The 16,336-nt window shown below is 52.9% G+C and overlaps 6 protein-coding genes across 6 annotated transcripts; 4 read left to right on the forward strand and 2 right to left on the reverse strand.

Annotated features, from left to right (window-relative positions):
* Positions 1-36: 36 nt before the first annotated feature.
* On the forward strand, positions 37-2,170 carry EsH8_I_000535 (translation initiation factor 2A; the record flags this gene model as incomplete). The annotated part of the gene is made up of 2 exons (XM_083267948.1): positions 37-624; positions 692-2,170. The coding sequence occupies 2 exons, from the start codon at positions 37-39 to the stop codon at positions 2,168-2,170; spliced, it is 2,067 nt and encodes a 688-aa protein (XP_083118386.1).
* A 1,717-nt stretch (positions 2,171-3,887) lies between these two features.
* Positions 3,888-5,641, forward strand: EsH8_I_000536 (uncharacterized protein; the record flags this gene model as incomplete). Its single annotated transcript, XM_083267949.1, has 5 exons — positions 3,888-3,984; positions 4,083-4,283; positions 4,353-4,912; positions 4,976-5,418; positions 5,491-5,641. The coding sequence occupies 5 exons, from the start codon at positions 3,888-3,890 to the stop codon at positions 5,639-5,641; spliced, it is 1,452 nt and encodes a 483-aa protein (XP_083118387.1).
* Positions 5,642-6,181: 540 nt separating this feature from the next.
* EsH8_I_000537 (LLM class flavin-dependent oxidoreductase) lies at positions 6,182-7,666 on the reverse strand (the record flags this gene model as incomplete). The annotated part of the gene is made up of 1 exon (XM_083267950.1): positions 6,182-7,666. The coding sequence occupies one exon, from the start codon at positions 7,664-7,666 to the stop codon at positions 6,182-6,184; it is 1,485 nt and encodes a 494-aa protein (XP_083118388.1).
* A 638-nt stretch (positions 7,667-8,304) lies between these two features.
* Positions 8,305-10,619, forward strand: EsH8_I_000538 (sodium:solute symporter family protein; the record flags this gene model as incomplete). The annotated part of the gene is made up of 4 exons (XM_083267951.1): positions 8,305-8,592; positions 8,653-8,914; positions 8,970-9,247; positions 9,318-10,619. 4 exons carry the CDS (start codon positions 8,305-8,307, stop codon positions 10,617-10,619), a joined length of 2,130 nt encoding a protein of 709 aa, XP_083118389.1.
* A 383-nt stretch (positions 10,620-11,002) lies between these two features.
* EsH8_I_000539 (uncharacterized protein) lies at positions 11,003-12,040 on the reverse strand (the record flags this gene model as incomplete). The annotated part of the gene is made up of 1 exon (XM_083267952.1): positions 11,003-12,040. The coding sequence occupies one exon, from the start codon at positions 12,038-12,040 to the stop codon at positions 11,003-11,005; it is 1,038 nt and encodes a 345-aa protein (XP_083118390.1).
* A 1,924-nt stretch (positions 12,041-13,964) lies between these two features.
* EsH8_I_000540 (alpha/beta fold hydrolase) lies at positions 13,965-15,092 on the forward strand (the record flags this gene model as incomplete). Its single annotated transcript, XM_083267953.1, has 2 exons — positions 13,965-14,218; positions 14,291-15,092. The coding sequence occupies 2 exons, from the start codon at positions 13,965-13,967 to the stop codon at positions 15,090-15,092; spliced, it is 1,056 nt and encodes a 351-aa protein (XP_083118391.1).
* Between the last annotated feature and the right edge of the window lie 1,244 nt (positions 15,093-16,336).

Here is a 16,336-nt window from a genome sequence, read left to right on the forward strand (position 1 = left end):
TTCTGCTCTTGCTACACACTGTGACTTTGACTAGTTATGGCGTCCTCACAATTGCAGTTTGCCTACCGAACCCAGAAGGGCATCGGCCTTTTTGATGCTGCCCCGACTTACCAGCCACTCGCTGGGTTCGCCAAACCCGAAGGGAACCTCCGGTGTTGTACATACTCGCCCTGTGGCCGCTACTTTGCCTGGGCCAACCCAGAGCTTGTTACGGTTGTCGACGCTTCCAGCGGCCAGCAGGTTCTCGCCCTCCCCATTCTCAACGTCTACGAGCTCGGCTTCTCCCCTCTCGGCACCTTCCTCGTCACCTGGGAGCGTCCCGCCAAGGACGAGAATGGAGATGCGACCAAGAACTTGAAGGTCTGGCGCACCGTTGAAGAGGGTGTTGCCGGCGGCGACAAGCTGCCCCTGGGCAAGTACGTCCAGAAATCTCAGGGAGGCTGGAACCTTCAGTACACGGCCGACGAGAAGTTCTGTGCCCGCCAAGTCACCAACGAAGTTCAGTTTTACGAGAGCCACGATCTCGGTACCGTCTGGAACAAGCTCAGAGTTGAGGGCGTCGCCGACTTTGCCCTGGCCCCTGGCCGCTCTCACTCCGTTGCCGTATTCATCCCCGAGCGCAAGGTAAGTGATGAACGAAAAATGAATCCTCTGATTTTGTCAAGTTGGTGTGCTAACAACCACGTCTCAGGGTCAACCTGCTGCCGTCAAGGTGTATAATGTACCCCAGTTCACCCAGCCCGTCTCCCAAAAGACCTTTTTCAAGGGCGATAAGGTCCAGCTGAAGTGGAACCAGCTGGGCACCAGCATCCTTGTGCTGGCCCAGACCGATGTGGACAAGTCCAACAAGAGCTACTACGGCGAGACCACGCTGTACCTGCTCAGCGTCAACGGCTCTTTCGACGCGCGCGTCAACCTTGACAAGGAGGGCCCCATTCACGACGTGTCCTGGTCCCCGAACTCCAAGGAGTTTGGTGTCGTCTACGGATACATGCCCGCAAAGACCACCATCTTCAACCACCGAGCCGTCGCTACACACTCGTTCCCTCTCGGGCCCCGCAACACCATCATCTTTTCGCCCACTGGCCGTTTCGCCCTTGTGGCTGGTTTTGGTAATCTGGCTGGCCAGATCGACGTGTATGATCTTGAAAAGGACTTCCGTAAGCTGCACACCATTGAGAGCGGCAACCCTAGCGTTTGCAGCTGGAGCCCGGACAGCCGTTATATCATGACGGCCACCACCTCTCCTCGTCTTCGTGTCGACAACGGCATCAAGCTCTGGCACGCCAGCGGTCCCCTTGTGTACAACGAGGACATGGTTGAGTTGTACAATGTTCTGTGGCGGCCCCAGGATGCCGAAAAGGTGGCGGGCGGAGACCCCTTGAACCCGGTCCCCGCCCCGCACGCCTCTGCGGCCACCTACCTGGGCACCGTTAAGACTCCCAGCAAGCCCGCGGGAGCTTACCGCCCCCCCGGTGCTCGTGGCCTCGCCACCCCGCTTCATTTCAAGCGAGAGGACGAGGGCGGTGCCGCTCACGTCAGCATGGCCAACGGGCCCGCGTCCATTGGACCTAACGGGTTCGGACGTCCTCGTCGTGGTGTGCCCGGCGCGGAGTTCGCCGGCGGAGTTCCCGGAGCCGAAACCGCTGATGGCGATGAGAATTTGTCAAAGGCGGCGCTGAAAAACAAGAAGAAGCGCAACAACAAGAAGAAGGAAGGCGAGGCCAACCCCGAGGGCCAGAACGGCGGCGGTGCCTCGCTGGCTCCTCCTCGTGACTTTGGCCCCGGACAGGGTCATGAGGGCCGCAGCCCCGACCGCCGCGGCGGCGCCGGAGCCAACCACAGGCACCGTAGCCACTCTCGCAACCCGGGCGCGGGTCCTGGTGGACATCGCAACAGGAGCAACACCCACAGAGGCCAGAATGGTGCCCCGCAGATCCCCAATGTGCACGCTCAACAGGCGGCCCCCGCAGCCGACGCCGGCGCGGACGCTTCGCAGAACCCCAACGCGAAGAAGATTCGCAGCTTGCAGAAGAAGGTGCGAGCCATCGAAGACCTTGAAATGAGGCTGGCCGGAGGAGAGAAGCTCGAGGACACTCAGATGAAGAAGATTGGCACCAAGTCCTCCGTGATGAAGGAGCTGGAAGGTCTTGAGAGGGAGGGTCACTAATTTTGGACCCCCCCAAGCAGCAAAGCGAAGGGTGCAAACGCCATTGAATGGATAAACAGGGTGCCTAGAGGGACGTCATTCTAGATGGGACAACAACCGATCGGGAATGGTGTCTCGGGATCCCTAATATTTGGACGAGTTAGGTCTGGAATAAGCTTGTAGAGGATCAGGAAATGCAAACTATACGACACGCACTGTGTCTCATTAAAAATATTTCCCTTCAGTGATGGACATGTGATGGCTTTGATCTGAACACCCACATGCACAGGTAAGGTTATTTATTTGCCTGGCAGTTGCCCCAAGAAGAGGCTGGGTATGGAAAGAAGCATTGGATGGATGCGGAAAGAGCAAACCCCATATACCAAAGCGTAATCGACGTTGGGGTAGGACCTGGGGTATATGGGGTTCTGGAGGGTTTTTTTTTCTTGTCCCGAAGCCGAGGGCACTGGATGCGGGTTGTGGAGGCCGGAAGGTGGGATAACGACGAAAACCCGATCTCATGCTGGGAGGATTCTGAACCCGGGATAGATATGCTGACTTTGATACGTACATCTCCTCACCATTAAGGTTTATTCCGGATTTCATTGTCTACTTCTTTGAGAACCCCCCGATTGCTTTTTGCAGTTGAAGCAATAGTCCCGGCTGACACAGGGCAACAACTTCAGATTGGCCCCTTTGAATTAGCCGGCAGTAATACGTCGTCGCCAAGGTGAGACTGTCTTCGGGCTGTGGTCTTTCTCTCGACGAGACATATCTGGGCGGTATGCAGGCACCCAACTCTGGTCAAAATATCTGGAACGACCCGCAAAATAAGGCGAGTTTGCATCCTCATAGTTTTCTACATTTCTGCTTGTTGTCCCTTACGAAACCCCTCCTGCAGGTCTTACTTGGTTTCTGCATCGCAGGGCACACGCGGCCCTCCACGTCCCTTTCCCCCGACCCGGCATGGGCATTCTTACCCCAGCTCTTTCGTCCAGTTTAAACTATTCTGAGACCCTTCCTCCTCGCAGGCCCCCGCACGCGCACGCGCAAGCCGATGGAAGAGACACGCGGATTCGGCTAGACGACGGCATTTCGCTGCAATGCAAGGGCGAACAAGTGTGGCAGTCCTTGTCGAAACCCTGGCCACCGCGTCCACACACGGCGCAGAGGACACCATCACCTGGGTTCCCGGGGCATGTGCCGGGGAAAGCGGCGTGAGGCAGCGGCATCTATCCCGAATGTTTTCTGGTATCTCTTTTCGGCCTTTCTTTGCATAAGACGCTCATTAACTGTGGCTGGTCTAGCCTCGCTGGCCCGGCGCATACATCGGCTGAGGATAGACCGAATCGACGACAATTTGAAACCACAGGGCGCGAACACCCCATGGGGATGATTGATCTCTTCAGTGTCCAGTCTATGGACCACTCGTGTCAGGGAGAATGCCGCAGATGGCAGTGTCCTGGGGTTGTCAGATGTGTTGGATTTGGCGTACACCCGTCTTATTTGCGTGTCTACCTAGCTTATAGGAGTTTATCCCATGTGAGAGTCGTGTAGTTGTGTATGTAGTTGACCCGGCTGAATATGTAGATCCACACGGGCGATAACATAAATACCGTCTTGCGCCCCTCCTTCTATCTAGCCTGGGTCATGTTTTCCAGAGCATCCTTGGTGCTTTCGCCTTGTCTTGGATTCGACTATCGATACTGCCAGCCCAGGCACCAGAACCGCTGTCATGATGAGTCTCTGGAACAGGAAGGTCATTGTATCCAACAATGAGGTCACCAGTTCCATCTATCTCACGGCCAAACAATCCCTTCTCCCTAACGCGCTTGGTATGCTGTACCTCGTCCATCATTGTCAATGGCAGCGATGGACACCATCCGCTCATGACTATCTTAACTGATAAAAGATCCTTATACGAACTAAACAGTCACAGCCCTCTTCTTACTCTGGGGTTTCGCCTACGGCCTCCTTAGTGTTCTTAACTCCCGCTTCCAGTCCGCTCTGAGCATCAGCGGCTTCATGGCCTCTGGCCTATCTGCCGCCTATTTTGGTGCCTACTTCATCTGTCCGCCCACCATCTCTAGTTGGATCTTGCGCCGCTATGGGTTCCGCATTACCTTCATGACCGGTATTCTCCCCCCTAATGTGATAGAAATGCCCCTTGTCGGGAGTGAGGTCTAAGACATGGCCTTGTCAGGTCTCGCGGTTCTTGCCATCGGATGCCTCCTCTTCTGGCCCTCGGGCATCAAAAAGTCATTTGGCGGTTTTTGTGGCTCCATGTTCGTTGTCGGTGCTGGTCGTAAGTCCCTTTCCAACGCCATCACAACCCTTCCCTTCGGCCAAAACTCACACCGCATCATCCAGTCTCAACCCTTGAAACCGGTGCAGACCCGTTCCTCTCCATCTGTGGCCCCCCCAAAATACTCTGAGATTCGTCTCAACCTCGCCCAGGCCGTCCAGGGCGCCGGCTCCTTCGCCGCGCCCCTCCTCGCGTCCCGCGTCTTCTTCGCTAATACCATCGACGACGAACAGGGGCTCCGCAACGTCCAGTGGGTGTACTTGGGTGTAGCAGGCTTCGTCGTTCTGCTAATAGCCGCCTTCTTCTTCGCACCCTTCCCGGAAATCACCGACGCCGACATGGACTACCAGGAGGGCAGGATTAGCAAGTATGACCCCGGCCCGTTCAGGGAGCAGTATAACCTCTTCCTCGCCATCTGGTCGCAGTTTTGTTACGTTGGTGCCCAGGTCTCCATTGCCGTGCGTACCCTGCCCCATTTTATGAGGATTCCAAGTGAACACGACTGACACAACCCCTCGTAGAACTACTTCATCAGCTTCTGCATGGAAGCCGGAAAATCCAAAGCCGAAGCCTCGGATCTCCTCGCCGTCGGCCAGGGCCTCTTCGTCGCCAACCGCTTCATCGCCGGCGGCCTCATGACGGCATCCTTCTTCCGCCCGCGCTACATTCTCGCCGTGTACTTGGGCCTCTGCGCCGTCCTCACCATCCCCGCCATCACCGTCAGCGGCAACGTGTCCATCGCCATGCTGATACTGGTCCTGTGCTTCGAGTCCGCCTGCTTCGCCACCATCTTCACCCTCGGTCTCCGTGGCCTGGGCAGGCACACCAAGCGCGGCGGGTCGCTGCTTGTCGCCGCCATCTCCGGAGGCTGCGTGTTCCCGCCCATGGCCGGTGCGGTCATGGAACGGAAGAGCGCGCATGTTGCCATGGCTATCCCGCTGATGGGGTTCGTGTTGGCTTGGGTGTAAGTCTTCGTCCCTTTCTTCCCCAGGTTCTCAGGTTGGAGATTTTGGGAGTGGGCCTTAACATGAACCAGCTACCCGCTTTACGTCAACGTATTCAAGAGGGATATGATGGACGCCCACAGAGATAGCCAGTTTGGCGTGCAGCACACTGATGACAAGGAGTTGCAACTCGAGGCTGCCCAGGAAGATAACCGTGCCCAGAGAGACCTTGAAATCAAATGATGTGATTGGGAAGACGAGGAGGTACGCCTGACTCCAAGAGAGCTGGTTTCATGGCAGTTTAATGATCTATTAGTATCGAACCTCATTTTTCAGCTATCTATCTACACTTCCATGCATTCAAATCACAATTTCTGCTCTCATGCATGATCTAGTCTTCGCCCGTTTTCAAAGTACAGGTCTTGTGGCGGAATGTGCTGTTGAAACCGGTAGCACTATAAGGGCTTGACAGATATCGTAGTGAAGAGGTGGCTAGAATCGAATCGCGGCCTATCAAAAACTGTCCAACTTCTTGTTACGGACAACTACCGGCTTGAAATACGGGCATATGTAGACTTGCAGATATGAAGTATTTAGGTAGCACACCAAGCAGGGTACAGGCGAGGCTACCAGAAGATGCTGTTTTTCTCGCAACCTCCCTCATCGAATGGCATTCATGCTGTTTAAATTCTTTCACATTAATATCAGTGCTAGGACTATTCTCATGAGATTCATCATAGTTCTCTACTGGTAATTCGAGACGTTTGGGCTCTGAAACCTGGTCTATGGCTGAGCTGGTTTCTCCGCCTCTTTCTCCAAGAAAGGCGGCTCCTTCTCACCAGCACGCCATTTATATTTGCTTCCTGGGTGGTCTTCGGGCAATCGTCGTGAGCCAATGAATACTTCTCTCGCTGTCGCCCCCTCCTTCTCAACCTCGGACCGGAATATCCCTCGCCTGCGCAGCTCAGGCAGCAGATACTCGATAATGTCCTCAAAGGTACCGGGGTTTGTGACGTGGGCCAGGTTAAACCCGTCGACGTCGGAGGCTTGAACCCATCGCTCCAACTCATCGGCGACTGTGGTGGGGCTCCCGACTATTTTGGCGCCTAGGCCGCCGATGCTGAGATACTCCACGATTCGCCGCTTCGTCCATGGGAGATTGTTCGTGCCGGGGACGGTATCCGACCAGCGCCGAACGATGGACTGGATGCGGGGAGAGTCCGTCACCAGGAAATCCTCGTCGTCTGGGTAGCCTGACAAATCGACCCCTGTCCAGCCACCGAACAACGCGAGCGCGCCCTCCGTGTCGGCGTACTTTAGGTAATCTTGCCTCTTGGCCTCGGCCTCCTCGTCTGTTGGTGCTACTATGACATTGATGCCCAGGATTACCTTGATGTGGTTGGGATCTCTCCCCTCCTTGGCGGCGATGCTCCGAAGGTTGTCCACCGTCTTCCGGACGCCTTCCGCGGTCTGGCCGCCGATGAAGATGGCTTCGCCGTGCTTACCACCAAAGCCGTTGCCGGCCTCAGAGACACCCGCCTGGAAAAGGAACGGTGTGCGCTGGGGCGACGGCTCGACGAAGTGCGGTCCAGGCACCTCGAAGTACTTGCCCTTGTGGTGGATCTGGCTGACTGCGTCGCTGGCGATGTAAGTCCCGCTCTCGCGGTCCGCCAAGACCGCGTCGTCCCGAAAACTACCCTCCCAGAGCTTGTAGAGGACCTCGAGATACTCGTGGGCGATTGCGTAACGCTCATCGTGGGGGATTTGCTCCTGCAAGCCGTGGTTCCGGGCGGCACTGTCCAGGTACGAAGTGACGATGTTCCAGGCCAGGCGTCCCTCGCTCAAATGATCTACCGTTGATAGCCGCCGCGCCAGCGCGTAGGGCTTTTCGTAGGTCAAGCTCGCGGTCACCCCGAAGACCAGGTTCTTAGTCGCCGCCGCCATGGCCGGGACCAGGTAGAGTGGGTCGTTCACGGGGAATTGGGCACCGGAAGCCAAGGCCGGGACCACATTGGCCGGACCCTTGTACACGTCGTAGGGGCCCAGGGTGTCGGCGATGAACATGGCGTGGAAGCCGGCGTTGTCCAGCAACTGCGCGAGCTCGGTCCAGAAGGACAGTTTCTTGTACTGGTCTGTCTTGTTGCGGGGGTGTTTCCAAAGACCCGGGGCCAGGTGGCCGGGCGTATTCATCACAAACGCATTAAGGATGATTTGCTTTTTGCCGGTGGGCGGACCTTGGCCCGCAGGCGGATTCGGGCTGCTGGCCATATCTAAACTGTCCCTAATTGGGGGTTTCCTGGAAACTTTGATTGTGGACGAGCAAGGCCGAAGAGATGATTGAGTTGTCGGCAGGCGTTTCAAGATTTTTCGGTTATCTCTCGTAGGGTTATTCTTTTTTATCTCGTCTTCAAGGAATGACGACTGCGCGCATTTTAATACCCGAAAAGACCCAATCGGTTTGGCGGGATCGCGCGTGGGGGGGCTCCTGCAACATATTGCACCATCGCACGCAACCGATTGCGATCTGCCGAGGAGCCAACCCCCCTTCTGACTGAACGATTCCTCTAGTGGCATCGGCCGTTCCCACAACAGAACAATACGTGACTGGACTATAGGAACCGGGCATTATCTCTCAACCTGCAAGTAACCATGATAACTCCTGGGTCGACATGGATTGAGTTCACATAACGCAATGCGGGGCATCGAAGATGTGACCAAGAACTGGGGCCCTTTTGGTACCGATCTCGGTTCAAACTCGAGTTTTGCAGACGCGATCATTCTTAAGAGTAGTCGTCCTGAGCCAAGCCTTTTCCAGAGGTCTTTGCCATACTGATATGTTTTCCCTCAAATTGTCTCCCTTATTACACCGTTTGTGCCTGAGACGAAAGAAAGATAAAAGCCTGAAAATGTCGGTTCAGTTGGGAGTATCAGGGGAGTACCTCATCCCCCAGTCAACTGCCTATGGCATGTTGATTGGCTTGGGCATTGGATTCTGTGGCGTCATTCTGGCAGCCGTCAAGATACAAAAGGCATATTTGGCGGAAGACTCCGGCACCTCGGAAATGTTCATGGTGGCCAATCGTTCGGTTGGCACCGGATTGACAGCATCAGCGGTGTTTTCCTCGTGGATGTGGATCAACGAAACGGTCTTCTCGGCGGCATTCTGCTACAAATTCGGCCTTGCGGTGCCTTTCGTACGTAAACTCTCCATGTTTCCAATGGAAAAGTGACAATGCCATTAATGCTGTGACCAGTGGTGGTCGACGGGCCTTTGTTTCCAGATCGCTCTGATGGCGGCACTGGGTGTCTTGGCGAAGATCCGGGTCCCATACGCCCACACCTCGCTTGAAATCATTCGAATGCGCTACGGCTGGATCGGGCACATCGTTTTCATCGTCCTCAATATTACGAACAACGTCTTTGGCTGTGCGGGCATGATTCTCACGGGCTCGCAGCTCATCTATGGAATTTCCGGGATGCATTTCGTCGCTGCCACGATTCTCATCCCACTCGGAGGTTGGTATTCTCCCTGAACTTAAGGGCAAGGGAGCACTAACGAACTGTGATGAAGTTGTACTGTACACGGCTGTTGGTGGACTGAAGGCTACCTTCATTACCGACTATCTGCACACTCTCATTGCACTGGTCCTCATCATATACTTCACTCTCAAGGTTCTTACACACGATGCTGTCGGGGGGCTTGGCGGTCTTTACGACAAGGTCATGGCGACAGCATCAGAGAACATGATCGATGGAAACTACAAGGGGTCTTTACTCACGATGAAGTCGCAAGACGCTATTATTTGGGGGTTGATTTTGAAGTTTGGAAACTTGGCCCTTGTCGTGATGGTACGCCCTCCTTGCATACTTGGCAATTCCTTGGCGCCCCTACGGCAGTGGATACTAACCAAGCGGACAGGACACCGCTTTCTGGCAAAAGTCATTTGCAACAGAAGTGAATGCAACCGTCCCTGGATACAACCTGGCAGCAGTAGCCATCTTCGGCATCCCGTGGGGCCTCGGCACCGTGATTGGTCTTACCGCAAGAGCGCTACACAACACCCCGATTTGGCCGGCCTACCCTCAGGAGTTCACACTGGCACAGGTTAACGCGGGATTGGTTATGCCTTATACCATAAAGGCTTTGATCGGCGATCAGGGCATCGACGGTTTCTTGGTCTTGGTCTTCATGGCGCTGACGAGTACCGTCTCGTCATCCATGATCGCGGTCAGCAGTATCCTATCTTTCGACGTCTACAAGACATATATCAACCCAAAGGCGTCTGATAAGAAGTTGGTGCACGTCAGCCATTTGACCGTCGTCTTCCATGCCTTCTTCATCACCGCCATCTCGCTCGCATTGAACTACGGGGGCGCAGACATGACCTGGATCGGCTATTTCCGCCCTATTCTTTCTTGCCCGGGCATTATCCCGTTGGGCCTAACTCTGTGCTGGTCAGGCCAGACTCGTCTAGCAGCAATTGCGTCCCCAATTCTCGGCTTTCTCACCGGACTAGGCATCTGGCTCGGAACAGCACATGCCATCTACGGCGAGATCAATATGAAAACAACCGAAGGCAGCTTACCGGCCCTATACGGAGCAATCGGCTCCTTTTTCTCGCCCGCACTCTACTCGGTGCTTCTTTCCCAATACAAACCCGAAAAGTTTGATTGGAGAAGATTTCTACTCACAGAAATTGCGGAGGAAACCCAGTTGAAACAGAGCGCCGAAGCAGAGAAGAGCAATGATGAGGGGAACAGCTCTCCAACTTCCGAGGGAAAAAAACCTGATTCGTCTGTTCTTGATCCCGAAAAGTCACTGGAGCCGAGGCAAAACGCAGCTACGGCCGGGCATGAAAAGGTTCCGTCAGCCGTTTTTGTCAAGGACACGGGGTTGACCGGCGAAGTGAACCTCGATGATGTTAGCCATCCATTCGACGAGGACACCATCAAGCTGCTGTATAAGTGGTACCGCATCGCCTGGTTCATGTTCGTTGGAATCGTCCTCGTCACCTTTATTCTCTGGCCGATGCCGCTCTATCGCAACTACATTTTTGAGAAGACATTCTTCAAGAGCTGGACCACGGTGGCAATCATCTGGCAATTTTTTGCCTTCTTTGCGGTTGTTGTATATCCTCTGTATGATGGACGCTACGAGATTGCTAGAGGTGCGAAAGGCGTGTGGCACTCAAGCAGGGACTTTCTTGGGTCTAGATTTTGAACTAGCGTGGAGTCAGGTTAGGCTTTGAGCATCGAGTTTGACGAGTTTCTTCATAGTCGCTCAGAGGGGTCTACTGTTCGCTCCCCTCACCATGTCGCCGGGTTTTGGTAAAATGTTTTATTTTATTCATTGTGTCCTCGTATCCTCGTCTCTGATTATACCTCGCTGTCTCCTCAAGCCAGAAGACATCCCTTGCCAGCGAGTTCTCCGTCTTCGCTCACTCGTCGACGGCAGAACAGATTCAGACCATCTTGAGGACAATGGGCGTCATGTCCTCGGCCGTTTCCCTGAAAAACGCTGTGCACATTCTTTTTGCATCTCTATTATCCCCCCCCCCCCCTCCCCAAAAAAAAAAAAAAAAGCCAAACTCTCTTCATTTGAGGTCAAATACCGCTTTTCAGTCTCTTGACCAACTTGACCAACCTCTTCGTCGACTTGGTCAGCCTCTCTATCTTCTTGGATAGTCTCTTTCCTTTCTTTGCCCATTTCTTGAACTGATATTCCGTTCCTGCCCGCTCTCGAGACACAAACCGGTCGTGCGAGATGGCCATGGATTCAACCACCTCTTGCAAAGTCACCATACAGGTGTGATACTGATGAGGCTGCTCCACTGGCTTGATTGATGCCACGGTCCAGACGGGTGTGGTATCAGATGGCGTCGGATCAGCTGGAACGTGTTCTGGCGTTCCTTCTCGTACGGTCAGGCGACCCCGAATGTTGCGACGTCTTCGCATGGGGACGGGTTCTTGATCTTCGCTGTCCGAGTCGTTCAGCGTTGTGGAACCGGATTCATTGCTTTCGGGGGGCGTCAAGACGGCACTGGCAACTCCTTTGGATATCGGGGTCTTTGGATTGGAATTTGATCGAGAATGAGAGACACCATCGTCCGAGTGTTGTAGTCCGTCATAAACAGAAGTCATCGTGGTTCTCTTTGGCGTTGTGGACTGGTTGACTGTGTCGTCCCCCCTTCTTTTCCTGTCTCGACCTGTCGCCGCCACGGCAGCGACCTCCATCTTCTTAAGAGCCTCCCCGTTTTTGCTAGACTGACAGTCGACTAGCCCATCCTCAACAAGCTCAGGGAACAGGCGAGCTGCGTCCTTGCGCCAGATCTTGAGAATGTCGGTCGCCTTTGGTCGGCTCCGTTTCCAAGTGCTCGATTTGACGAGGGGGTATTTTGCGTTGACAAGCTCTGTCTTTGCTCGATTGGCATTATCGCTGTTCCACCAGAATGAATGTGCCGTAGGCATCAAATGAATGGTATAGAATCTGGTGAGGAGCTGCTGATCCGAATCACTCAGCAAATCGCTAGTGACGTGAGGGTATTCGTGGTTCCATTCGTCGACAATGAACGTCAGGGCGAGGAAAGCGAGGCGACTGTCCAGCAACTCTTGGTTACCTCTTCTGGTTCTAAAGTGAGCCATTCTTGGAGACTTAGTCAATATTTGGATTGGGACTTTCCTGAGTGGACTCACTTGGCCGTCGAATAAAGCGATATCTTCGGAATGCTAGGGTAATAAATCTTTGTGTGTTGGGGAAGGCGACCCTTAAATTGCGGCCAAGAAGGAAGGCAGTTGACGGAAGTGGAACTCCCAAGACGGAGAGAAGAGAAGGTCCTCTTCCAATCCTTCATTAAATTAGATTCCGAAATAGTGGGAAGGAGAAGCTGGACACATGAAACCTCTCAAGAAAGGAAGGACAAGACGGAAGAAAAAAGATAACCGATTGCGAAAAGATTGGAATATGAACACATGCTGAGGAAAGGCATTGAGGAGGGTTAAATGTCAGAAAAGCATAAATCAACTCGCTCCTGCCATTAAGAATATGATTTAGCATGGGACCGGGAAGTGTTCTTTCCGAGTTGGTGGACTCACTCACAACTTGCTTAGCTTAACGCTTATGTGAATAAGGCAAAGCTACACAGTACTAACACGAACAATTCTTAGACAACTCAAGGCATGCATTGAATATTGAGGCAGTCACTTGCATATGTTGAGTTTGAAAGCTTGACGCTGATGCGAACCCCCTAAGAACCGTTTCTAGAAACTACAAGCGTCCAATTCCTCTCAAAAGCCAAAGCCTACTAGCAACTTCAAATATTGTTGGTATCGAATGTTTGCAGCTTTCCATAATTCACTAACATGCACAATGAGAACCAAATTGTAGTTAAATCTGAGCATTACATGGCACACGCAGAAGATCTTTAGCCTGTACAACTTATACGTCAATTGCAAGGATAAAGATCACGTTTAGGAAATAGTTCAGATTCTGATGTGAATTACTGGTTGGCTGGTGGGTGATATGACGTAGTCTGACAAGGCAAAAGTTGCAATTAACTTACTCGAGAGCAAATCCGGCACATCCGGGGCCAACGCCCTTTGAGGCATGGCTGTGGAGTTGAGATGCAAAGACAGTGTAGGGGTAATGAGTAATGCAGTCCAAGTTCCAAAAAACACTAGATTTTACACAATGCATGGCCCAAAAGGGCAAGCACACAGCCATATCAATAGTGAATGGCTTGGTAATCGGCCTAACTCATCTTTGTCTATCAGCTATCTAATCAACTATGTCTTGGAAATCGATACTATTGTTTTTTATAAAAAATAACTCAATGGTTTCAAGGGGGTAAATTTTTATTTTTATTTTTATTTTTTTTGGAACGGCGGTAAACCGCGCCTGTGCAACATGGCTTTCCAGTTGGGAAGACGCTGTGGCTTTAACTTGTTGCGCAGGGCTATAGGCTAGGCCTGCTATTGCTGGCTGCAGCATTTGTCAGTATTGGCTCTGGGACAGCCAATCATGACAACGCTTTTCTTGTAATTAATCACCGTGCGCGCGACAGGGGGATCCAAGACAGGGCAATTTATTTTTTGCCTCGGCTTTCGTTTTCGCATTGGATGGAAAGGAGAAACAACACTACCTATCCTATCGGGAGGCACTTTCTCTCCCGTGTGCCTCGGCTGGAAGCAAGAAACCTTACCTAACGGAAAGTATTAACAGTTGTTTTTGCTCCAAGTTGCGCAGCTTGGCAGCGTGAGGCCGTACCGAGCCTTGTAGAAATAGCCACAGGCGTCATCATGGTACACTACATCCACTGTCCCATGGTATACCCTTGGTATATCGGTATTGTTTCCCTATTTCACTCCACAACAAGAACCACTAACATGCTGAAAAGGGGATTTGCCGTTCAAAATGAGGTGACAATTTCCATAAGTCTCCACATTGACTGTAACCCTGTCTACAGCCTAGGTTCAACCCGAGGACTACATAGTTGGCAATGATCCCTCAGTTGTTCTCTCTACCAGCAGCATCGCTAACTTCATCCACCCTCGTTTTCGTGTGGCCAAGATGTCTGCCCTTAGCATCAACGACTCTAGGTTTGAGTACCAGACCGCCACGGTGAACGGGGTCACGTACAACTACATCCATGCAGAGCCGTCGGGCAAAGTGGTCGGCACAATTTTCCTCATCCACGGATGGCCCGACTTATCCCTGGGATGGCGCCACCAGATCCCCTTCCTTCTCTCCAAGGGCCTCAGGGTCATTGCCCCGGACATGATGGGATACGGAGGAACCGATGCGCCTGAAAACGTTAGCTTCTAGTGAGTTCTTTCGTACCATATTCCAGTGGGGCACCCCTCCAAGCATTCGGGATGGCTAACCAGCCCAACCAGCACTTTCAAGCGCGCCTCAGACGACATTGCCGCGCTCGCCAGCCACCTTGGCCTGTCCCGCATCATCCTTGGCGGACACGACTGGGGTGGAGCTGTGGTCTACCGCGCGGCCCTTTGGCACCCAGAGCTGGTGTCCGCCTTCTTCGTCATCAGCACACCCTTTGCGCCCCCTCGTCTCACCTACGTCGACCAGGCCGTCGCATTGCCTACGCTACACTACCAGCTGCAGTTCCGCACGGACGCTGTCCAGGACTACATCGGACTTGGCGATGCGCAGAACGCCACGCGCGTGAGGCAGATCCTGAACACCATCTACGGCGTAAAGCTCCCCAGTGGTGCATCGGCTTTCAACTCCAGCGGCAGCGGGTTCACCTTCGAGCTGCTCGACGGCGTTACCGAGGACACACCATTGTTGAGCGAGGAAGAGTTGGACTTCTACGTCAACAGCTACACGAGCGACCCTTTTAACAGAACGCTCAACTGGTACCGCACCGGAGAGCTTAACTGGCAGGACGAGCTTACGCTTGTGCCCAGCGGCGCTGCGTACACTGCCAAGTACGCGCAGCCGGCTCTGTATATCGGTGGATCGCTGGACCAGGCGCTGCCTCCTATCTTGTCCACGGGTATGGAAACGTACTTCGACAGCTTGTCCCGGGGCGAGGTGAATGGTTCGCACTGGGTGATGTGGGAGAAGCCCGAGGATGTGAACAGCTATGTCGGCAATTGGTTGACTGGCTCGGTGCTTGGCAACCTGACTGTTGGCTTGAACGCTACGGCTGGGTGCGCCTTGGCTCTGCATTAGGTGTGGGCTTCTGGTGCCTGGTCAGATCGGAGCGACTTCGAAAGGGCATTCCCCACAGGTCTAGACTGTGGGCCATTGCGGCTTACCTTAGGTGTGAGCAGACAAGTGTATTACTAGCCAGCAAAATAATGTTTATCCATATCATATCAAACAAACACCGACATTGTAAAAGCTCACAGCCCGCCTGGGTTAACTAAAACTCGAGTGTCACAAGACAGAGTATGGGCAACATACAAACCAATCTAATATAGCGGTTCAGGCGTGGCATCAATAACATCATGTGATTACATCGTTGAATGATAGGAAGACAGTTTAGTCAATGCGTTGTCTCACAGTGCCATGTCCTTGCAATACGGAACATGAACACATTTGAAAAGAAACAAATACACAATTACAAGAGTCTACATGTATAATCCAACATTGTCTTAGAGGATGAGCTGCCAAAAGCCGCTGTTAGATGTGTCGACTTATGTGAATGGTCCTGGGGAAAAACAGGCAGAATACTCCTTGCCCAGAGAACGTCTACACAGACTGCAGGTCCTTGATAATCTATTCTAAGATACAACGAGTTCGGTATTTGTCACGAGAGATATAAGGCGTTAATCGCTGCCCGCAATTAACGGCGTCGTTTTTGTGACAGTATTTAAATCTTCTATCAAATCGTTGATATAACGGACACCATTTCAGCCATCATCTTATTGTACCGGCACGAACTATTCAGGAAGTTAGGCGCAAGCCTCTGGGCTTGGTACAGACATGCAGAGCTTCTTTGTTCAGGTATGGTGGTATTGTTAAGTTATTGGGAATCACCTGAAGTGGATAGAGTTGCCGGAGAGTCATGCGGGAGGTTTAATGTTAAAACTCGAGACGATGTATTGGGGAACTCTACAGCCACCGAGTGGTAAATAATATTTTCATCGATAAACCTGCTTGCTCCCCTCTCTGCTCCCGTTAAAAGACGGAAAACTTTGTCTTGCGGGAAAGATTTATTGATGCGGAGAAACGAAGTTGGAATGACATTGTCGTGAGAATGTCATGAGAATGTCATGAGGATGTCATGAAGATGTCATGATGAAAGTATGTGCTTAGTTGCAGCAGCAGACCTGTGGGGCGAAGAAAGGTCAGCCATAATTCACCTTCAACATGTTGGGAAAGGAGATGTCTTACACCGCCGCCACGGCCAGACTTAGAATCGCTGCAGCACTTGAGTGCGGAGCAGCTCTCGCCCCTGTCGCCGCCCCTGG

The sequence above is a fragment of the Colletotrichum jinshuiense genome, chromosome 1 (genome assembly GCF_051148585.1).
Source record: "Colletotrichum jinshuiense chromosome 1, complete sequence".
In the NCBI taxonomy this organism is placed as follows: domain Eukaryota; kingdom Fungi; phylum Ascomycota; class Sordariomycetes; order Glomerellales; family Glomerellaceae; genus Colletotrichum; species Colletotrichum jinshuiense.